Source organism: Lontra canadensis, unplaced genomic scaffold (assembly GCF_010015895.1).
Source record: "Lontra canadensis isolate GAN:19392208 unplaced genomic scaffold, GSC_riverotter_1.0 scaffold142, whole genome shotgun sequence".
Classification (NCBI taxonomy): domain Eukaryota; kingdom Metazoa; phylum Chordata; class Mammalia; order Carnivora; family Mustelidae; genus Lontra; species Lontra canadensis.
Genome location: NW_022631136.1, coordinates 109,283 through 133,376, shown reverse-complemented (window position 1 = coordinate 133,376; position 24,094 = coordinate 109,283). Strand labels below are relative to the sequence as shown.

At 40.0% G+C, this 24,094-nt stretch overlaps 1 protein-coding gene and 1 non-coding gene across 9 annotated transcripts in view; both read left to right on the top strand.

The window, feature by feature from the left end:
• LOC116858798 (myomegalin) overlaps positions 1 to 24,094 on the top strand; it is a 46,585-nt gene that overhangs the window by 4,387 nt on the left and 18,104 nt on the right. For 2 of the 8 annotated variants that reach the window (XM_032843697.1, XM_032843704.1), the window contains exon 2: positions 19,431 to 19,647. In XM_032843697.1, the coding sequence (XP_032699588.1) occupies positions 19,529 to 19,647 (119 nt within the window). In that variant the 5' untranslated portion in view covers positions 19,431 to 19,528. Of the gene's footprint in view, positions 1 to 18,378; positions 18,398 to 18,443; positions 18,502 to 19,208; positions 19,316 to 19,430; positions 19,648 to 24,094 lie in introns of those variants that run through there. The other 6 variants (XM_032843703.1, XM_032843699.1, XM_032843701.1 and 3 more) reach the window with 6 other exon arrangements.
• On the top strand, positions 4,000 to 4,073 carry TRNAN-GUU. The gene has a single exon. It is a non-coding gene; the product is annotated as a tRNA-Asn (tRNA).

Sequence of the window (24,094 nt, the reverse complement as noted above, 5' to 3'; positions counted from 1 at the left end):
TGAGCACAGGAATAACATTCATCAAGAACACTGTAATAATAAACTCAACAGCATGGATGCATCTCAGAAAAAAAAATACATTCACTTCTGTGAATTTTAGAAATAGTCAATATTAACCTCTGGAGATAGAAATCAGAACCGTTTAATCTACTTAATTATTATGTTTTTGTTGAACCATTTTAAAGTAAGTTACATTGAACTTAAATACTTCAGCATGCAAATGACTTCACCGGCTCCAGTATTACTTAATTAAGTCAATCCACTAGACTGGGGTCAGCAAACTTTCTTTTGTAAAGTGCCCAGTAGTAAGTATTTTAGGCTTTGTTGAAACTACTCAACTCTGCAATTGGATTACAAAAGCAGCCATAGATAATACATACATGAATAAGTATGGTTGTGTTCCAATAAAACTTTATTTACTAAACAAGCTGTGTGTGGGATTTGGCCAGCAGGCCCTAGTTCACTGACCCCTGCACAAAAATCACAGTTCTTTCTCATACTCAAAGTATCACATGCCAGTGGGAATTCCTTCAAGCCAGCTGTGGGTGTTTTTAAAAGACCCTAGTGGATTGTTAATGAATCACCGCCTTCTGGGAATGGTATTAAAGATAAAAACCTGGATACTCTGGATAATCATGGAACTTTGTGATGTCGCTTTTAGATTAGTTCAGTTCACAGTGCTATAGTACATTGTAACTGAATTTATTTTGCATATATAAAATGTTCACTGGAAAATGACAGTGGGGTGCCTGGGTGGCTTCATGGGTTGAGGCACTATTTCTTGATTTTGGTTCAGGTCATGATCTAAGGGTCCTGGGATTGGATCCGAGCTGGGCTTCACACTCAGTGGGAAGTCTACCTCAGGATTCTCTCTCCCTCTCTCCTACCCCCACCTTACTCCATCTCTATCAAAAATAAATAAATAAATCTTCTTTTAAAAAAATAACAGTGATTTGGGACACCTGGCTCAGTCCGTAGAGCATCAGATTCTTCATCTCAGGGATCGTGAGTTCTAGCCCCATGCTGGGTGTAGAGATTACTTTTAAAAAATAAATTAATTCTTAAAAATAACAATGATTATGCCTGTTTGGGGTCTTGTGATTTTTTTCTTTTCTCTTGGGCTCAAAATCCTGATTGCCAGTTAACAAAGTTACTTATCTAACTTGTTGCTAAAATATAAATAAGGCCCTTTCAAAACAACAACAAAAAATCAGAATGGTTTGCTTAAACACAGCACAAGTAGGTAGGAATTGGCTGGAAAGGGCTGTACTGATGTTTCTGGGCTGATGGAAATTTTGTATAGCTTTAACTAGGTGTGGATGTTTTTACATCAAAAATGCTAAAGGAGGCACGCCAGATGCAGTCGGGTATATGGTGTGCCGTGATCATATAGTGGTTAGTACGCTGTGCTGTGGCCGCAGCAACCTCGGCTCGAATCTGAGTCATGGCAGTATCCGGCATCTTTCTTGAACACATTTGGTACGTGTTTTAGCCCTGGTGTTAATCCCCTTACCACTTTTTGTGGCCCAAGATCAAGGTTTGCGGTGGCTCCCTAATACTTTGCAGTTATAAGGGGAGGAAACCCTATTGTGCACTAAACTGGGGTCAGGTATTCTGTCTTCCAGAACCATGCCCTATATCTGAGCATGCACAGAGCTATCCCAAAAGAGAAAGAGCCATCTGTAGCTTCCACTTATATAACAGTGTAGACATGAACGTTTTTCTGGTTGAGATATTGCAGCTGTTGATGGGACCTTTTTAGACCCTATGACAATGAGCTTTTTATGAGTTTGTACAATAAAATCTAATAAAACCCAATTTCCATACCATTCTCTGCCCCTCCAACCCAACTTTCATTCTAATTGTACATATTGAAGTCTAATTCATGTAGAACACAATCAGGGTCTTAAGTGCACAACACAAAGAGCCTTCACAAAGGCCAAATACTGCTGTGGCTCAGATTCAAGCCAGGGTTGCTGCAACCACAATGCAGAGTGTTAACCACTATACCATCACAGCACACAGCAAAGATGCTGGCAATTGGTGTGTGTCCTTTAATGTTTTTGATGCAAAATATTCACAATATTTTCTTGCTTTATTCTTGAACAACTACAGGTTCTTGCACTTTTCTCTCTGTTGGGTCCTCTCTCTCCATTTCTCTCTCCCCATTCTGATACAAAATAAAAAACCATTCTCATCTCTCAGGATCTGGCCAGTGCATCTCCACAAGCCTCTTGGGAGGTCTCCTTGTCTTCAATCATGCCTCTCCTACTTCTTTCCAGTCACCTGAAGGTTCCCTTTTGGCCTCGACCCTTTTCCTGCTCCCTCACACTGACCCTGTGGACCCCACTGAAGGCAGAATGCGGAATGCGGTTGAATTGAGCCCTGGAGTTTAAGCTGCACAGATGGTGCGCTGTAGGTCCCTCTGCTGCCCAGCCCATGGGACATTGCAGGCTTCGAAATCAGTTGACAAAAATAAAATCGTTAGGGGCGCCTGGGTGGCTCAGTAGGTTAAAGCCTCTGCTTTCAGCTCAGGTCATGATCCCAGGATCTTGGGATCGAGCCCCGCATCGAGCCCCGTATCAGGCTCTCCACTTGGCGGAGAGCCTGCTTCCTATCCCCCTCTCTCTGCCTGCCTCTCTGCCTACTTGTGATCTCTGTCTGTCAAATAAATAAGTAAAATCTTTAAAAAAGGGGCGCCTGGGTGGCTCAGTGGGTTAAAGCCTCTGCCTTCGGCTCAGGTCATGATCCCAGGGTCCTGGGATCCAGCCCCGCATCGGGTTCTCTGCTCCGCGGAGGGCCTGCTTCCTCCTCTCTCTCTGCCTGCCTCCCTGCCTGCTTGTGCTCTCTCTCTCTCTCTGTCAAATGAATAAATAAAATCTTAAAAAAAAAAAAAATCTTAAAAAAAATCTTTAGAATAGAACTTCCCCCGTTTAAAAACATTTTTCTATTTCAGTTCTCAGAGTTCTTCAAAGGATTAAAAGCTTAACAGTGACAATGTACGGGGGAAAAAAATGAAGACCAACCAAAGGAGAAAAGTAAAGACTGTTTATACAGAACTTGCTAAAGCAAGGCCATCAGCCATGGTCACTTGCGTTTTAAAAGAGTCTAAAGCTGCGGGGGGAGTGGGAAAGCTTTATAGTAGGAAAAAGGGAGGACTTAAGGTGTGCCCTCCTTGGAGGCTGTTGGCATGGGAAAGCTGTAAGTAGGTAACTAGAATCTGAGCGTCCTGTATGACTGGTTAGCGGGCATATTTGACTTTCTCTGGGTGGTCCTAGGTTGCAATGGGGATAAAAATTAGGGAAGTAATTAATTATTAAGTTATTAATCAAATCCTGGCCATTTTGAGCCAGTTGTTTGACAACTTTATTTTTTAGCTTCCTGGATTGTTACTAGAGTTAAAAGCCTGACTTTCTACAAATCTGCAGACTTCTAGCCGGCTACTTCCTGGGGGGCGGCTGCAGCTGGAGGACCAGAGTTCATCAGAGTCTATATATAGAGAGAGAAAGTCTATATATTCTATATATTTTATATATAGTCTATATATATTTGTATATTTTAAATATTCTATCTATATTTTTATATATTTATGTATACATAACATACTGCATAACATATATAGATGTGGTGTAGCCATTGTCCCTTTGTATGCTCAAACTCTAAAATGCGTTAATTCAGCTAGTCCTAATTGAATGTCAATTCAACTTCCCTTGGGCCCCCCCTCGACATAGCCTAGGGCGTAGAGGGGTGGCGGGGTCGCGGTCCGGGTGTCTCCAAAGGTTCTGGCTTCTGAGGGGCAAGGCGGGGCGAGGCCGTTTGCTTTCCCCAGTTTCGGAATCACCCAATGCACTGGTTTCAAACCCGAAAGACGGCTTGATTTGTCACTCTGATCTCCGGTTTTCCAAGGCTTTGGAGCCTGCCGAATCACACAGCAGGGACTGGTGGCCATTTGCGATTCGGGAGGAATCACTATTATAAGGAAGAAAGAGAACACATTGTGTCTCTGTGGCGCAATCGGTTAGCGCGTTCGGCTGTTAACCGAAAGGTTGGTGGTTCAAACCCACCCAGGGACGGTGTGGGGTTTTTTTTACTTAGGTTTGGTTTTCGCAGATTCGCTTCAGCAAAGCGCGAAATACCTCATTTCCCTCCCTTCAAGTGATATAAGGGCCCCTTCTGGAGCTCCCCTGACCTCCCCGAAGATCTGCCAGAAGAAACATAGGAGACAGAGAAGTTCTGAGAAACAAGGAACAAGAGAGGCTTGATGTAATCTGTCCTGAAGAGCATGTTTTGTGGGATGGGATCTTGTTTTTTTGGGCTAGTAACAAATTTTATGTACCTCAATTTTTCAACTGCATAATAGCATCTTGCGGGATGTGTCTGTATTTAGTAAGTGTTCAATCAATAATGCTATCAGTGGAATTGTGAGCATTGTTATCATTATCTTCTGCATTATTTTTGATGAAGGCATTTCTTTGTACTGTTACTTAAACTTTTACATTTTATTTTTAAAAACAAGTTGATCTGGTGCCTGAGTGGCTCAGTGGGTTAAAGCCTCTGCCTTTGGCTCAGGTCATGATCCCAAGGTCCTGGGATCGAGCCCCACATTGGGCTCTTGGCTCAGCAGGGAGCCTGCCTTCCCCTCTCTCTCTGCCTGCCTCTCTGCCTACTTGTGATCTCTGTCAAATAAGTAAGTTTTTTTTTTTTAAATCTTAAAATAAAAATAAAAATAAGTTGATTTTACAATAATCCAATAATCCTGCAGTCATCATCCGTGTACCCATCTCTTTTGCCACTTACACAAGTATCTCTATAGGATAGAGTTCTATAAGTGCAATTGCTCTGTCATAGTGGTTACAGTATGTTTTTTAATGTAAATAATAAATCCTGTAAATTTGCCATCAATTGTAGTGGTACCAATTTATAGTTCAATTTATTTTTCTAACTAGGAGAATTCTTTTCCTCATACTCTTGCTAGCACAACACACTTTCTATACTTATCTTTGGTCATCTAATAAGGGGAGTGTTGTCCTCCTGACTTAGCAGGGAGGTACAACAGATGACATGGTGGGCATTAAGCAGTAGGATATCTCTGCATCTACTCCTCTACTAAACTGCCAAGATATTTTTATATACCTGTAATTGATTTCTGTGGAGCCCTGTCAACCCGCGCAGAGAAGACTGGCTAGCGTGTCCTCTTTGTTCCAGTTTACCCAGAGGGAGAAGAAACTCACTAGTCCCAGAGGTTTGTTCCTCTTCCCCTCTCTCTTAAAATAGCAAGGGTGAATTAGTATGTTGTCTGTATTAGTCAGGATTCTCCAGATAAGCAATCAATTCAGAACTAATATATACAACATACTAATTCATCCTTAGCACTTCCGATAAGTAGGTAGGTAAGTAGGTAGGTAGGCAGATAGACTAATTGATAAGATAGATGGATCATAGAGTAAGGAAGACAGAGACTTATTTTAAGGAATTGGATCACACAACTGTGGAGGCTTTGGCCTTGCAGGATAGGATGTTAGGCTAGAGACCCAAAAAGGCTAAGTTTGACTCCAAAGGCATTCTGCTGACAAAATTTTCTCTTTCAGGAAGGTTAGTCTTTCTCTACTAAGGCCTTTGACTGGGTGAAGCCCACTCACATTATGGAGGGCCTAGATTTAGTCAATAGACTAAAATCTGCTTTAATGAAAGTCTACCAGTTTAAATGTTAATCTCACTTAAAAATGCCTTTACAAGAACATCTAGAATATTGTTTGGCCAAATATCTGGGTGCTGTGACCTAGGCAAATTAACACATAAAATCAACCATCACTCAACACTGTATTATTCCTTTATAGTTTTTGGCAGCTATTTCCACAAAAAACATATTGACACATCATTCTAGCCAAGAGAATTCTGCATCTGACAGGGGCACCTTGTGTTACAGCCATTGGTTCATGTTCCCTTGATTTTTCTGTTGAACCTCAGGAGCAGAAATTGAGCTCTATGATTTTTACATACTATGTGTAATTCTTAGATAAGTCGTCTTCTTTCTCATTTATACACTGTCAATTATTTTTTCCCATCAGTGGTATCAGTGTGGAATTCTGGTTTTGCTTTGATGAAATGCACATTGAGAGATGATCTCTGCTGGGTGGTGGTTCACAAGGATCTATTCTCTGTTGGATGGTAGATGACAGATATAATCTAATCTGCGAATCTTCTGTGATTGGCCCTTTATCCTGAGGTTTTTGGTATTTTCTCGTGTTTGAGTCTGCAGTGTTGAGAATTTGTTCACATCTGATCCAAATTCTGTGGACCCAAAAGTGGAATACTTTCTATACCAAGAATTATCTCAACACACAGTGATTCTCCCCTAAATCAAGTCTCTTGACTTTAATAAATTGCTCTACATAATGGGGAGTGTGGAAAAGAAAAGAAACTGAATTTCTGGTATCCATTAGCCTGTTTTTGTAGTCTATACTGAAGTTACTAAATGATAGAATAATTTCACAACTCTTTAAATCAGGCTAAAGAAAGGAGGAAAAGGCTATTTATGTCATTGAAATTAGGCAATTAAGTCAACAAATAGGGCTTCTGACAGTTATATAAACAAGATTTAATAATTTCCAGAACTGTTAACTAGTTCATCCTTTTATTAAAAGAAGAAAAAATCCTCTTAAAATTGATTTTTAAAAACCGATAAAATTCAGTGACCATAATGCAAAAGACTCTGAGAAGGCCCTACCACACTGAAAAGGCTATCACAAAATTACTCAGATTTCCAGCAGAGTGTCTTCTCCAAACACTTAGTGGTACATAGTTATTTCCTCTTATGCTCCTCATAATAAACATTTTTAATAAATACCATTGCCCTTTTTCCTTTCAGTGGTGTTATTACTTTCTTTTCAAATGCCCAGTAGTTTTAGGAGCTTTTTCCATTGTATAGTTGTAAATTGTTTTCTAAGGAAAGTAATTGCAATAATTTGTTTTCTTCTGGAGGGCACAGATAGGTCTCTAAGAATTCAAAGGAGGCACTTCCCAGATTGGCTTATGGATACTAATAATCACTTATATAAATTGAAAATAAGAGAAATTAAGTACTTCAACCAAAGAAAAGAAATTTTACTATTTATGTTTAGATTTTCAGAGAGTATTTGGCTCCTTCCAATTTTCATAGGTAATTACTTTGTGCTTTTTCTATGTGATTCCCTGACATTATTCTTTTTGAGTAATCAAATTACTTTCCCTGTTCACATCAAAATGCTGCCTGGATCATAGTCATATGACCATTCTAACTACTGCTACTACTACTACCAAAAAAAAAAAGAAAAGAAAGGAAAGGAAAAAGGCAATTGCTCATATCTTATTAAGAAACTAACATGCTAAGGATCTGATCCAAGATTCTGAATTTCACCAGTTTGTAGTGTATGCAAATTTCTATTCTGGCTTGTTGTTCTTAAACTAGAACATATGATTTGCATATCCTGTGCTAATACACAATCGATGTATCAAAAAGAGACTGAGGCTCTCATGGTCAAATTGGCTCCATTTGAAGCAGAATTTTGACCAAACACTGACAGCTTAAAAATTCTGAAAAGGAAAAGGTACAAATCTGGCTTCAATGGATGGACACTGGAAGAGATAACTTATCATGTGCAGTTTTTAGCTAAACTTTCAATTCTATTCAGAAAACCTCCAAATCACTGAAATTGGTTTCCTTCATGACCCAGTGAAATTGCTCCCAGGGCAGACTGCTTAGCTTGTCCTTTTACAGATTCCAGAATATCAGCTTATGAACAAAACAGAAGGGGAAAGAGAGAGAGAAATTCATTATTCTCTGTGTTTTCTTTCTCCCCTCTCGCCTATTTTGTTTTAATATAATTTCTTGGAGAAAGACTTTGTTTAAAGATCAACAGTTTATGAGAGTGAATTATGTAGTCATAATTATCTCATTCACTTTGGGTGGAAATTAACTTAGTACAAAAATTTTGGAAAATTATTTGACACTACTAAAAGTGACTGTAGGGGTGCCTACGTGACTCAATTGGTTAAGCAACTGCCTTCAGCTCAGGTCATGATCCTGGAGTCCCTGGATCTAGTCCCACATCTGGGCTCCCTGCTCAGCAGGGAGTCTGCTTTTCCCTCTAACCCCTCCCCTCTCATACTCTCTCCCTTTCTCTCAAATAAATAAAATCGTTTTAAAAAGTGGCTGTAGGGCCTCCTGGGTGGCTCAGTGGGTTAAAGCCTCTGCCTCTGGCTCAGGTCATGATCCCAGGGTCCTGGGATCAAGCCCCATGTCGGGCTCTCTGCTCAAAATCTTAAAAAAAAAAAGAAAAAGTGGCTGTAAATATAAATATAAATATAGAAATAGATATAAATATAGATAGGGAAATAGGCATATATGTATATATCCTATGACCCAACAATTCCAATTTTATCTAAATAGCCTGGAACCATGCTGCTGACCTAATTGTCACTAGCCACATATAGCTGTTGAACATTATGGTTAATGTCGCATGTTGAAATGGGATTTTTTTGATATATCTAGCTAAATAAAATATATTATTAAAATTATCTCACTTAGTGGTGCCTGAGTGGCTCAGGTGGTTAAGCATCTGCCTTTGACTCTGGTCACGATCCCAGAGTCCTGGGATGGAGCTCTGTGTCAGGCTCCCTGCTCAGTGGGGAGGTTGCTTCTCCCTCTCCCTCACTCTGTCCCTCCCCTGCTTATGCTCTCGCTTTTTCTCTCTCTAATAAAGTATTTTTAAAAATTATTTCACTTATTTTTATTTTTTTAATGTGGCTATTAGAAAATATAAAATTACTTTTAGCTAGCATATGGAAAACACTGCTTTAGAGAAAGGTATGCGTATGTTCACCAAAAAGCATGTAAATAATGTTTATAATTGCTTTGTTCCAAATGACTCTAATCTGGAAACAAATCAAATGTGCAACAAGAGCAGACTAAATATATTGTGATATAATCATATGATGGAATACACACAACAATGAAAATCTGTGAAAATAATACGAATAAATCTATACCATAGTTTAGAGTGAATAAAGTCAGATTACCCCCCACGTGTACACACACACACACACACACACAAAACCCCATAGTATTTACTTTCTGATTCCATTTATGTGAAGGCAAAGAACAAGCAAAACTAAATGGTAATAGAAATTTAAGGAAGGCTAACTCTCTGGAATGTTGCCTGGGAAGAGGCATGAGGAAGCTTTCCAGAGTCTGCAAAGGTAATATACCTTAGTCCAGGTGGTGGTTACTCAGGTGAGTTTACATTAATAAAGGAACTCTTAACTGCACAGTGTACTTTACATTTCCTATAACTGAGTAAAAATAACCAAAAGGCCGCTTAGTTAGCTAAGGTTTGCAAAACTGATAATGAAATTTATTCTCCTTGGAAAGCCTAGCTAGGATGCAAAGTAGGTTAACCTTAGGAAACTAGAGAAAGAAGAACAAATTAAATGGTAGGTAAGCAGAAGAAATGAAATAATAATGAATAATGAAATGAATAATGAATAATAAATGATGAATGAATGAAAAATGAATAATGAATAATGAAATGAAACAAAGCAGAAGTCAATGAAATTGAAAACAGGAAAATAGTAGAGAAAAACAACAAAGCCAAAAGCTGGATCTTTGAAAAGATCAATAAAATTAATAAACCTCTAATCAATGAAAAAAAGGCACAAATTACTAATCTAAGAAATGAAAGAGGCCATCAGTCCTGATCCCTTGGACATTAAAAGGTAATAAAGGAATATTGTGAAAAACTATGGCCACAAATGTGATAACTCAGGTGAAATGGACCAGTTCCTTGAAAGACATAATCTACCCAATTTATACAAGGAGAAATAGATAATCTGAACAGACATGTATCTCTTAAAGAAATTGAATCAACAATTAATAACCCATTTTGCTTTTGCTTTGCTCCAGGATACTCTTGCTCTCAGGAGGAACGTGGGCAATGAAGAGGAAATAGCAAGTAGAGTCAAAGGCCCTGAGGTGCTAGAGCTTCCCTGGGCTCAGCCATTTGGCTCCTGTTAAAGGTTGCTTTTCTGTCACCATTCAGGTCCTCCCACAAAGCTTCATGCTCCTCTGTCCTCTAAGAACATTATTTCTTTAACTTCTATTTTTATACTGCAATCTTACTGTGCAATAGAGAGATTAGCTTTGCAAAATTCAGTAAACACTCTTCTCGGGAATCAAATCCAGTGTCCTGGGGGTGGGACAAAAACATCTACCACTGATCCACAATGGCTGACAAGACTATCTTACTCTTAAGTCACCTAATTAGCATAGATTACCCAGCTTTATGTGGCTCCCACCAACCAGAGCCTGGATTTGCACTCTCTTTTCCCAGGGGCCTTCAAAAACAGGAAAACTGCAATGACCACCACCTCACACTTGGGCCAACACAGTGCTGGAGCAATATAACTCAGTTAGTTGGCAGGAAGGTGTGAAGCCACCACCTGTGTAGAACCTGGGACCAGGGACTGAGACTCCACCTGTGAGAGGGCAGGACTGGCTGGGGCTCCCGTTCACTTGGGGTAGGTGTGTGGATCTGATGAGGAAGCAGAGGCAGCAGAAGAGATGGCCCCTGGGGCTGAACTGACATTCAGATGTATCAAGGCAAGTGGAGAAAGCCATTCAGAATTGTTCTGGAGTGTGAGATCTTATTAAATCTGTTTCTTGCTACAGGGAAATAAAGCAAATGATTTTATGGTAAAATGATTATTCTGTAACCGGTGCTGTCCTGTACTATAGCCACTAGCCACATGTGGCTATTTAAATTTAAATTAATTATTGTTAACTAAATGAAATTCAGTTTCTCAGCACTAGCCACATTTCAAAGGTTCAATTCCCATGTTTCTAGTGGCCACCATATTGGAAAATGCAGACCCAGCTCATTAGTCGTACATAAGATTTTTTTATTCCAAAGTCCTGACTTCCTACTCACCATTAAACTCATTTTAGTTGATTTACTTCATCCCTAGAATAAGCAGCTTTGAGAGAAAGACTTTCCTGCTTTCCCTGGACTGGTAAAGAAGAGCAATTCCATGCCTCGGCTACTGCAGGGCAGTGGTAAACCTGGTCTTGCATTGATCATTCCAGCCCCAGCGTTGCTGCAGGTTGTTCTAAAGACTGCCCCTGCCCATGCCTCCAAGGAATGCTTGTGGAGACTGGAGCTCTGCTTCAATGCTAGCCCTTCCGCCTCCCCAGCAAAGACCGCTGAAGGGTCCCTACCAAAGAGTGACGCGAAATATTCTCTCATCTTCCTCTCCAACTGTGAAAGCTCATTTCAGTGTGGTCATGCACTGTAATCCAACATCTATTGTATTTTTTTTAATGTGTAGTATTTTTTTCTTTATTTATAGTACATCTTTTAACAAATAGTATCTTAGATTTAAGAGAATGAAAGTTGTTTTGCTTTACATTTTTTTTTAATTATTTTCCAACATCTATTTTAAATCTCACTGAACATGAGTTTGGGGGCTTTGACATCCAATAGACTTTGGTTTGATCTTGCCTCTTCCATTAGCTCCGGCCTGCCAGTCAAATTTGGGATTTTTTCATATTTCAGCTTCCTCCTCTATAACAATAGAGGTAATATTTACTTTGAAATTCTGCGATGAGAATTAAATTACCTTTTATACTTTATGCCAGTTTACATTTACAATTTAACTTCTTTTTAAAATATTTTGTTACGTTACTATAACAGACTTACCCTAAATACTTTGAGATTAAAGTCCAAGTACATACCAGTAATCTATTTTTGTTGTTTTTAAGAAATGAAAGTAGGAACATTTAATTTACCTAGAATTTGTAGATTTCCTCAGTGATGAGGAGTATGTGTAGCAAACCAGCCCATACACTGCAAAAAGTAGATAAAATCTGGTTTAAAGGAATTGTTTGAAATCTTTGGAAGACCACCAGTGCAGCTAGGACACACAGAGCCAGCAAGAGAGAAAAAAAGAAAGAGAGGTGCTCATTGGAGCAAAATTAATTTTCTGCCTTTTCCCGTCAGGACATTGACCTGGGCAGGAATCAGAGACTGAGAAGCTGGGGAAAAGGCAGCTACTAAGAATCAGAAAAAAAAAAAAAAAATAGCAGACTTTAGGGCGCCTGGGTGGCTCAGTGGGTTAAGCCTCTGCCTTTGGCTCAGGTCATGCTCTCAGGGTCCTGGGATCAAGTCCCGCATCGGGCTCTCTGCTTGGCAGGGAGCCTGCTTCCTCCTCTCTCCCTCTGCCTGCTTCTCTGCCTACTTATGATCTCGCTATGTCAGATAAATAAATAAAATCTTAAAAAAAAAAATAGCAGACTTTAAATAATCCATGAAGGGGGTGCCTGGGTGGCTCAGTTGTTGGGCGTCTGCCTTCAGCTCAGGTCATGAACCCAGGGTCCTGGGATCGAGCCCCACATCGGGCTCTCTGTTTGGCGGGAAGACTGCTTCACCCTTTCCCACCCCCACTGCCGGCTTATATTCCCTCTCTCTCTGTCTCTGTCAAATAAATAAAATCTTTAAAAATATATATATTTTTAGAATAAATAAATAAATAATCCATGAGGGGAAGCATAGTGGAGGTGCTGGGAAGACTTGTGGGGCTGTCCTGGCATTGTGACTTGAGGAGCCAAGACCCTGTAGCGCCCAGGGATGTGAGCTGGATGCCTGGTAAAGGTTTTGCCCTTGTTAACCTTAAAAATAAAACTGCCAGTTATTTTACCAACAAAAGATGTTTATTGGAAAATAGAAGAAAGTTGTAACCCACAAGCAAGCTATAGCAAAACCACTGGCAACTCCCACCAAAAAAGGAGCAGAAAGGTCTTTTATAAAGTAAAAGGGGAAGTTGGGTAGGTGTTCTAAACAAAAAGGTCTACTACTGCAGTAAACTGGAAGTTCAAAGTATAGTGGCTTTTCATTGCTGCGTTGTGACTGTTCCTCATTGGCTGGGCTATTGCTGGGGCAGGAGGAAAGCCTTTCTTCCTCCTGAAGGAAGAGTAAAGTAACATTCCCTTGCTTGCAAGGTCTCTTTCTCTTCCTCTTGGGTCTGCAATGTAATAGGGCATGACATCTCCCCCTGACAATCTCTCCATTCCAGGAGGCTAAATCTTGAGGTTTTCCATTTCTAACATTCACACCCTCAAGGCATTTTCAAATTCAGCTACCTGCAGGGAAGAAGCTATGAAGGCAAACAGAGTAGGGCTGAAAGAAAAGCAGTTTCAGTGGTACCATGATGCAGAGGATATAGATATAAATAGACGTTCAGGACCCTCCAAAGAGAAGGTACCTCTCAGACAGCAGCCCTAAAGACCTACTGGCTAAGAATGCAGGCAAAACCAGATTGGACTGAGACTTCCAATCAGTACAAACTAAAACAGCTTAACCATGAGATGGATTGAGGTGATCTGCCTCTCTTCTCTCCCAAAAGATAACATTATCCAAAGCCTCCACAGTTTTTCACACATCAGGCCCATCATCAATGACATTTTCCAATGATACAAACTAATAAGAGCAAGAGAGGGAAAAACAAACAAACAAACAATAGAAACTGACTCAGTACATGACTGAGCTCCTGGACTTCTAAGATAGAAACACTAAAATATATAGCTGTTCAAGGACATAGATGACAAGATGGAAATTTACACTGGAGTTTAGAAATCTATTGAAAACTCATGGAAACCCTAGAACAGAAATATGTGATAACTAATTTTTAAAAAGCAAGATATGGGGGGTTTTTTTTGTTTTGTTTTTCGTTTTGTTTTTTAAAAAGACTTTATTTGAGAGAGAGAGTGAGAGAAAGAGAGAGCACAAGCAGGGGGAGGGGTAAAGGGAGAGGAAGAGGCAGACTCCCCGCAGAGCAGGGAGCCGTGGGACTTGATCCCAGGACCCCGGGATCATGACCTGAGCTGAAGGCAGATACTCAACCGACTGAGCACCCAGGCGCCCCACAACATAGGGTTTTAACAGCAGTTTGGACCCAGTTGAATAATTCCTAAGTATAAAATATCTAATTGAAGTATGTGTAAAGAGCTAAAAGGAAGGGAACTTCAGAGAGGAGAGTTTTTAAAAAGTACACATGTTTTTAAAAAGCTAATGTACCTGTATTTCCATTAGGAGATGGAAATTGGATTAAAATCAGTTTTATAAATGTGATGGTTGATTAAAAAAATAACTGATGAGCTATCAAACCAAATGTACAAGAAATTCTATCAATTTCAAACAAGATTAAAAAGCAGAATAACTGGGATGTCTGGGTGGCTCAGTGAGGCAACTGCCTTCAGCTCAGGTCATGGTCTTGGGATCGAGCTCCTGCTTCTCCCTCTCCCACTCCCCTGCTTGTGTTCCCTCTCTTTCTGTCAAGTAAATAAATAAAATGTAAAGGAAGGAAGGAAGGAAGGAAGGAAGGAATAAAAACAAGAGAACTTGTTTTATTCTCTTTAATCAAAGGCAAACCGAAAAGTTATAGAAACATCTGGAAAAAAAACAACACATGATATATTCATTATTAAAAGGCTAAAATACTAAAATTAACAAGTCAGGAAATGACAGATGCTGGCGAGGATGTGGAGAAAGGGGAACCCTCCTACACTGTTGGTGGGAATGCAAGCTGGTGCAACCACTCTGGAAAATGACATGGAGGTTCCTCAAAATGTTGAAAATAAAACTACCCTATGACCCAGCAATTGCACTACTGGGTATTTACCCTAAAGATACCCTAAAGATACAAACGTAGCGCACATGCACCCGAATGTTTATAGCAGCAATGTCTACAATAGCCAAACTATGGAAAGAACCTAGATGTCCATCAACAGATGAATGGATAAAGAAGATGTGGTATATATACACAATGGAATACTATGCAGCCATCAAGAGAAATGAAATCTTGCCATTTGCAACGACGTGGATGGAACTAGAAGGTATCATGCTTAGCAAAATAAGTCAATCGGAGAAAGACAACTATCATATGATCTCCCTGATATGAGGGAGAGAAGATGCAACATGAGAGGGGTAAAGGGGGTAGGAGAAGAGTAAATGAAACAAGATGGGATTGGGAGGGAGACAAACCATAAGTGACTCTTCATCTCACAAAACAAACTGAGGGTTGATGGGGGGAGGGGCGTTGGGTGAGGGGGGGTTGGATTATGGACACTGGGGACGGTATGTGCTACAGTGAGTGCTGTGAAGTGTGTAAACCTGGCGATTCACAGACCTGTACCACTGGGGATAAAAATATATGTTTATAAAAAATAAAATTAAATTTTAAAAAAAGGCTAAAATACTATCATTTTGATCCACATTTAATCCCCGACAAAATATCTTTCAAAGTGAAGGTGAAAATAAAGGCCCTTCCAGATAAGCAGAATACCTTCAGAAAAAGAAATACAAAAGATAGTTCCTTAGGCAGAAGTGATCCCAAGGGAAACATGGAAATGAAAAAAGGAATGAAGAGCAACGGATATGTTAAATATGTGATAATATTATATGTTAATATATTTATTATTAAGTGATTATTGATAATTGATTGATAATTATGTTAATATATTTGTTGATAATATTTGTTATAATGGATATGTTAAATATGTGTTAATATTTATTTATTAAATAAATCAAATAAATATTACTGTCCCAAGCAATAATTATAATGTCTGTGTGATTTAAATATATTTGAAATAAAATTAATAACAACAGGAGGGCAAATGAAATATTCAGTAAAGTCCTAGTGTTGCCAAATTTACTGGAGAGGCCCTGGGGGCCTTGGGTTGACCCAGTCTGTCCCAAAGGTGTTGCTGAAGGTGCTTGGTCTTGTCCCAAGAAAGAATTCAAGGACAGACATGCAACATAGCGAAGAGTAAGTAACACCAGCAAGAAAGTTTATTAAACTAAAAGATATGCTCTCAGGATAGGAGAGCTGGTGAGCTAGAGAGAAAGAGAGGGAGAGGGAAGGTGAGAGAGGGAAGGAGAGAGAGGGAGAGTGCTCTAGCTATGGGCTCCGGGGTTGGGTTTCAATCTTTTATTGACAGTTGTTAAGTAAGGAATGGAATATTCATTACTTGGGGTGGGGATTTCTTCGAAGCAGGGTTTCTCATCTTTTCATCCTTATCTGGTCAGGGGTTTCCGGTCATGGCACCAACCACCTTCATGTCTGGTTTGATCCAGTTTATGTGGCCTGCTGCCAGGACAGGCCTCTGACTTTCCTGATAGCTGGCCATGACTTACAACTCTCTGCTGGGCTCTAGCTATCCTGTTAGAACCTAACTTAACTGCCTACTCCAACACTAACATAGTCTAGAAAATATGAAAGTTCTAATTTATATTAGAGTCTTTTGTTTAGATTTTACAGAAGACATGAAACTTAAAAAAAGGTATGTGTCAGGAGGTAACTAAAAGCTAAACAATTATTTTTGTGTAATTTCAACAATTTAAAAAAGATAATCTTGTTCTTATGCTAACAATATGTTACTATTATATAATTTACAAACAATGCACCTATGTAAAGTATACAATTGGATGACTCTCGACAAATGTGTGCAGACCAAACTTTACAGAACATCAACTCATTAAATTTTCCTCATGTAAATTACTATTCACAATACCTCAAAGAAGCTACCACTCTTCTGATTTCTAGACTACAACTTAGTTTTGCCTGTTCTACCAGTTCTGGGACTTTATGTAACTGGAATCATACATGAGTAACTCACAGGAACATTAAAACAGCTGTGTTTCAGGGGCGCCTGGGTGGCCCAGTCGGTTAAGCATCTGACTCTTGATTTCTGCTCAGGTAATGATCTCAGGGTTGTAAGACTGAGCCCCGCATCAGGCTCTGGAACCTGATTACAATTCTCTCTCTCTCTCTCTCCCCCTATCCCTCTGCTCCTCCCCTGCTCGCTCTCTCAAATAAATGAATAAACCTTTTCTTTAAAGCTGTTTTAGATACTCAAAATCGTCCTTTTGCAGAGGCATCCTTTGCTGAACATACTGTTTTGGAGGGATTTATTCATGTGACCATATGTCATTTGATCATTTATATTGCTGAATAGTAATCCACAGAATAGAAAAATTTGTCAGTTCCCCTGCTGATAGACATTTGGGTTGTTTCTAGTTTCTGCCTAGTATGAATAACACTGCTATGATCATTTCGTAGAAATCTTTTTGGATATATACATTCATTTCTCTTGGGAAATAAATAGGAGTACTATTGCTGGGTCATAGGATAGGTGTATGTGTAGCTTTTTGAAGAACTCCTCAAAATCTTGCCAAAGTGGTCGTGCTGGCTTACAGTCCAGCACCACACGGCAGTATCATTACACAGTCCCTTAGGAGTTAGGGAAGGATAAGGCAGCAGTAACAACTTTCAAAATTAGTTTTTCAAACTACCTTTCTTCATCTTCTTCCACATCCTTTGAAGGATGTGTGGAGATGGCCATGGTCACACCAACAGGTCCTACTACTGGCCTCTCCAAGCCTGAGAGCAGAGCCACAGAGACAGTTAACCAGGGCATCCCACCCAAGTTGTAGGCTCTTCAGCCCTAGACAGGCCTGTCGGTAGCACAGGCAGGTAACACCGGCTCTCAGAGCTGACTGTGGAACACACAGGAATCCACCATTACTAAAAATTAAAGTGTATCAACTTAACAATTAATTACATCAGGGATGCCGGGGTGGCTCAGTGGGTTAAGCCACTGCCTTCGGCTGGGGTCATGATCTCAGGGTCCTGGGATCGAGCCCCACATCGGGCTCTCTGCTCAGCGGGGAGACCGCTTACCCTCCACCCCTGCTCTGCCTGCCTTTCTGCCTACTTGTGATCGCTCTGTGTCAAAAAAAAAAATTTAATTAAATTTAAAAAAAAAAAGTAAGATTGAGACTCTTGATCTTCGGGTGGTGAGTTTGAGCCCCACACTAGGAATAGAGAGTACTTTAAAAAAGTTGATTGATAGTATCAGTAAAAGAGCACCCAAATATTAAAACTGGCTGGTAAGAGGGGCACCTGGGTAACTCACAGTCAAAGTGTCTACCTTTGGCTCAGGTCATGATCCCAGGATCCTGGGATTGAGTCCTCCATCGGGCTCCCTGCTCAGTAGGAAGCCTGCTTCTCCCTTTGCCTCTCCCTGCTCCTCGTGCTCCCTCTCTTGCTCTATTGCTCGCTCTCTCTCAAATAAATAAAAGCTTTAAAAAAAACTGGCTGGCAAGAGGGGTGGTCTCCACTGATAGAGACATCTAGGGAGAAACAGGCAGCCTTATGTTGCCTATGGGAGGTCCTCAGAAGGCATCGCTTTCTCAGGTTCTGTAGCTACCAACATTCTAATTCTGTGATTACAACTTGAGACATGGAAACCGGAGTCCTTTCCATGGCACTATTGTTGATGTCCCAGTGACTTCGGATTTGACCTGTGGTATCTCAAATTTTGTTTCTCCCTTCATGACTCTCAAAACTTGTCAGTGATTTAAAGGCTTTCTGATTTCTGAAGGGACACTCCCAGGAAACTTTATCTCAACTGTAAGAATCAAAAATACTCAACTCTTGGGGCGCCTGGGTGGTTCAGTGGGTTAAGCCTCTGCCTTTGGCTCAGGTCATGATCCCAGGGTCCTGGGATCGAGCCCCACAACGTGCTCTCTGCTCAGCAGGGAGCCTGCTTCCTCCTTTCTCTCTGCCTGCTCTCTGCCTATGTGTGATCTCTATCAAATAAATAAATAAAATCTTTAAAAAAAAATACTCAACTCTTGGGGCATCTGAGTGGCTCAGTCAGTTAAGCGACTGACTCTTGATTTTGGCTCAGCTCATGACCTTAGGGTCATGAGATTGAGGCCCATGTTGGTCTCTGTTCTTTGCATGGAGTCTGCTTGAAATTCTCTCCCTCTCCCTTTGCCCCTCCCCCAACTCACATGTGCTCTAAATAAATAAATAAAATCTTTAAAAAAATACTCAACTCTTACTCGGTTTAAAGCCCATTTGATTTCATTTGTTTATTTCTTTTTTTTTTAAGATTTTATTTATTTGAGGGAGGCAGAAGGGAGAACAGAGGGAGTGAGAGGAGAAGGAGACTCTCTGCTGAGCAGAGAGCCTGACGTGGAGCTTGATCCCAGGACCCTGAGATCATGACCTGAAGGCGGACACTTAACTGGCTGAGCCACCCAAGCGCCCTTCATTTGCTTATTTCATTGTTTCCTTGTTTGTTTTAACCTAAGACACCTCTGGGCCCTCCTCTTCCTCCTCACAGCACCATCTCCCCCTACTTGCTATATCCTTCCTCCAACCAAATGAGTAACCAGGGTCCTCATGGCTGAGGAGGAACTCTTCAAGGGGGCACATTGTAGGTGTCATCTTTTACCTCCTGGTAGGTTCTCCCCTACCTTCCTTTATTCTCCTATGGGATCCTCTTTAGTAACCCAACTCTATAAACCATAATTTTGTTTTGATTCCTCTAGGTACCTTTAGAGGAAAGCCTGGCCATTGTGGAGACCCAGACAAACATCTCTTCCATCTTTCCTTTTAAAGGAAGCAGTAAGAGGTTCTTCATGAGAAAATGCTCCAACTAAAAGCTGGAATGCAGCGACCCCTAGAAAAGGGACCTGCTGAGAGGAGAGTGGATGGGCAGCAGACTCAGCCCGAGGAGGCAGGATCCTCCTCTGTGTCCCACAACGGGTAAGAGATTTCCACTGTCAGAATTAAATCATTGCTCTCACAGCAGCTTTCAGGGTCTGCATCCAGGCTCTGTAGTTTAATTATAGGGCTTTCTCTAAGATCTTTCTGGAAATTCTTTAGAGAAAAGCCTAGAGTGTTTTTTATTATCAGTTACTTTTATTATCCTGAGAAAGTTGGTTTTATTCTAAGTAACAATGCATATATATTCACCAAATACACCATCTTAATGATTGGGATTTCATGGAACTCTCCCAATTACATCAGTAATGTCTCTTTTCTGCACTGATGAGAGCACCTAAGAATCTCCTGTTATCTCAGGAGATTCCAGGACAATCAGATTGTTCCCGGTTTCTGGAATGGCAATCATGATAAGTTCAGGTCTTGAAATAAGCACAGGAAATTGCCAAATAATGGCCTGTTGGCTACATTTGTCAGTGTTTTTAATGGCTGTTTGCTTACAGCTTTTTGAAAAAGTCATTATGTGTTTGTTTGACCAAGAAAGAGAGAGAGAGAGAGCACAAGCAGGGGAAGCAGGAGAGGGAGAAGCAGACTCCTCACTGGGCAGGAAGCATGACCTGGGGCTCAGTCCCAGGACCCTGGGATCATGACACTTAACCAACTGAGCCACCCAGGCCGGCCCAGTTTGCTTACAATTTTTTGAAGGCATTAAAATAATATGGAGTTAATCCATTATACAGTTACCTGTGAACACCAGTTACTGACATGCCACATCATAACTAACTTGCTTAGAGGTTGGGCACAGCTCTGAAGGTGATAAAATTCTGCTTCATGCTTCATTGGGTCACAGTCAGTATGAACCACTTAAATTTCACTGACCCAGAGAAGAACATTAGAGCTAAAATAATCTTAAAATCAGTTCGTCTTGTTTCCTCATTTCAGACCAGAGAACATTCAGGCCCAAAATATGGTTGCTTGATTAAAGTTGCAGCCTTTGGCAGAAGTAATATGAGAAACTTGGAATCTTAATTTACAAAGTCTACATCCACTTTGTCAAATACATTTTAAAAATTTATAGTCACATAATTATTCTTTTTTTAAAAAGGCTTTGTTTTTAGAGCAGTTTTAAATTCAAAGCAAAACTGAGTGGAAACTACAAAGTTTCCGTATATCCCCCCAACCCTCCCCCATCTCCACACATGCATAGCCTCCCCCCGCCCCAGCAACATGCTGTCCCAGAATGGTATATCTGTTACAATCAATGAACATATATTCACACATCATTATCACTCCAAGTCCATAGTTTACACTAGGATTCATTCTTGGTGTTATACTTTCTTTTGTACTTTTGACAAAAGTACAATGATATGTATCCACCATTAGAGTAACATATAGAATGACTCTTCACTGCCTTAAAAAAAATACTCTGTGCGGGGCGCCTGGATGGCACAGTGGGTTAAAACTTCTGCCTTTGGCTCAGGTCATGATCCCAGGGTCCTGGAATCGAGCCCAGCATCAGGCTCTCTGCTCAGCAGGGAGCCTGCTTCCCCCCTCTCTCTCTGCCTGCCTCTCTGCCTACTTGTGATCTCTGTCTGTCAAATTAATAAATAAAATCTTAAAAAAAAATACTCTGTGCTCTGCCTACTCATCCCTCCTTCCCTTTTTTTTTTAAGATTTTATTTATTTATTTGACAGAGAGAGAGAGATCACAAGTAGGCAGAGAGGTAGGCAGAGAGAGAAGGGAAAGCAGGCTCCCTGCTGAGCAGAGAGCACGATGCAGGACTCCATCCCAGGACCCTGATAGGAAGGCAGAGGCTTAACCCAACGAGCCACCCAGATGCCCCACTCCCCTCCTTTCCTTCTAATCCCTGGCAACCACCGGTCTTTTTACTGTCTGCACAGCATTGCCTTTCCCAAAATATGATCTAGTTACAATCATACCCTATATAGCTTTTTCAGATTGGGTCCTTTCATTTAGTAATATACATTTAAGATTCCTTAATGTCTTCTCGTGGTTTTATTGCTTCTTTCTCTTTAGTGTTAAATAATATTACATTTTCTGGATGTGCCTGTTTATTTATAAATTCACCTCCTGAAGGACATCTTGATTGCTGCCAAATTTTGGCAATTATGAGTAAAGCTGCTATAAGCATTGTGTAAGGTTTTTACATAGACATAAGTTTTCAACTCATTTGAATAGTGAGGAGCACATCTGGATCATATGTTAATAGTACGCTTAGTTTTGTAAGAAACCACAAAACTGTCTTCCCAAGTGGCTGTAGCATTCTGCATTTCCACCAGCAATGATGAGAGGATCTTTTGCTCCCCATCCTCATTGGTGCTATCAATGTTCCAGATTTTTACCATTCTAATATGTGGTGCTCATTGTTTTAATTTGCAATTCCATACTCACCTATGATGTTAAGCAACTTTTCATATGCTTATTTGCCATTTGTGTATCTTCTTTGATATCTGCTCAGGTCTTTTCCCCATTATTTGATTGGCTTGTTCATTTCTTTTTTCTTTTTTTTTTTTTTTGGTAAGATTTTATTTGTTTATTTGAGAGAGAGAACATGAGTGGGGGGAGGGACAGAGGGAGGAGGAGAAGGAGGGTCCCTGTTGAGCAGCCTCAATTCCAGGACTCTGGATCATGACCTGAGCCAAAGGCATATGCTTAACTGACTGACTGAGCCACCCAGGCACCCCCATTCATTTTCTTTTTGTTGAGTTTGGGGAGTTCCTTGTATATTTTTGATAATTGTTCTTTATTAGATATGTATTTTGCAAATGTTTTCTCCATGTCTATGATTTGTCTTCTTATTCTCTTGACCATGTCTTTTACAAAGCAAAAGTTTTTCATTATAATCAAGTCCAGATTATTATTTCTTTTATGGATTGTGCTTTTCGTATTTGTATCTAAAGAGTCCTTATTAAACTGAAGATCATTTAGACTTTCTGCTTTGTTTATCTTTTAGGAGTTTTATATTATGTATTTAACATTTAGTTCTATGATGTATTTTGAGCTAATTTTTGTGAAGGATTTAAGCCTTGTCTAGGTTCCCTTTTTTTTTTTTTTTTTTTTGCATATGGATGTCCAGTTGTCCGGCACCATTTGTTGAAAGACCGTATTTTCTCCATTGTGTTGCCTTTGCTCCTTTGTCAAAGATCAGTCACCTATATTTTGGTGGGTCTGTTTCTGGGCTGTCCATTCTGTTCCATTGGTTTGTTCATTCTTTTTTTTTTAAGATTTTATTTATTTATTTGACAGAGAGATAGAGATTACAAGTAAGCAGACGGAGGGAGAGGGAGAAGCAGGCTCCCTGCTGAGCAAGAAGCCCGATGTGGGGCTCGATCCCAGAACCCTGAGACCATGACCTGAGCCAAAGGCAGAGGCTTAACCCACTGAGCCACCCAGGCACCCCGGTTTGTTCATTCTTTCACCAATATTACACTTTGTTGATTACTAATAACTTTACAGTAAGTCTTGAAGTCAGTAGTACCAGTCATGTGACTCTGTTCTTTTTTGGATATTCTGGTTCCTTTGCCTCTCCATATAAACCTGAGAATCAGTTTGTAATATCCACAAAGTAACTTGGTGGGATATTGACTGGGATTGCTTTGAATCTTTGGATGAAGTTGGAAAGAACTGACATCTTGACAATATTGAAGCTTCCTATCCATCAACATGGAATATCTATCTCTCCATTTATTTAGTTCTTTCTGATTTTCTTTCATCAGTTCTCATTTTCCTTATTTAGATCTTACACATATTTTGTTAGATTTTTACATAAATATCCCATTTGGGAGATGTTAATGTAAACGGTACTCTTTTCAATTTCAGATTCCACCTGATCATTGCTGGTATAGAGGAAAGCAATGGATTTTTGTATATTAACCTTGTATTCTGCAACCTGAGTTTAATCCCTTTCAAGTTTCAAGAGTTTTTTGTCATCCTTTCAGATTTTCTACATAGACAATTGCGCCGTTTGCAACAAAGACAGTTTAACTATTTCTTCCTTTCCAATCTATAAACCTTTTATTTATTTATTTATTTATTTATTTATTGGTCTTACTGCATAGACTAGGACTTCCAATATGATGCTTAAAAGGAGTAGTGAGAGGGGACACTTTCAGTTTGTTTCTGATCTTAGTATAGTTTCTTGGGGCACCTGGGTGGTTCAGTGGGTTAAAGTCTCTGCCTTCGGCTCTGGTCATGATCCCAAAGTCCTGGGATGGAGCCCTACCTAAGATTGAGCCCCACATTGGGCTCTTCGCTCAGCGGGGAGCCTGCTTCTCTTCCTCTCTCTCTGCCTGCCTCTCTGCCTACTTGTGATCTCTGTCTGTTAAATAAATTTTTTTTTAAATCTTAAAAAAAAAAACTTATAGTTTCTTACCACTAAGTATGATGCTAGCTGTTTGTTTTTTGTAAATATTCTTTATCAAGTTGAGGAAATTTCTCCCTGTATTCCTAGTTTAACAAAAGTTTGTT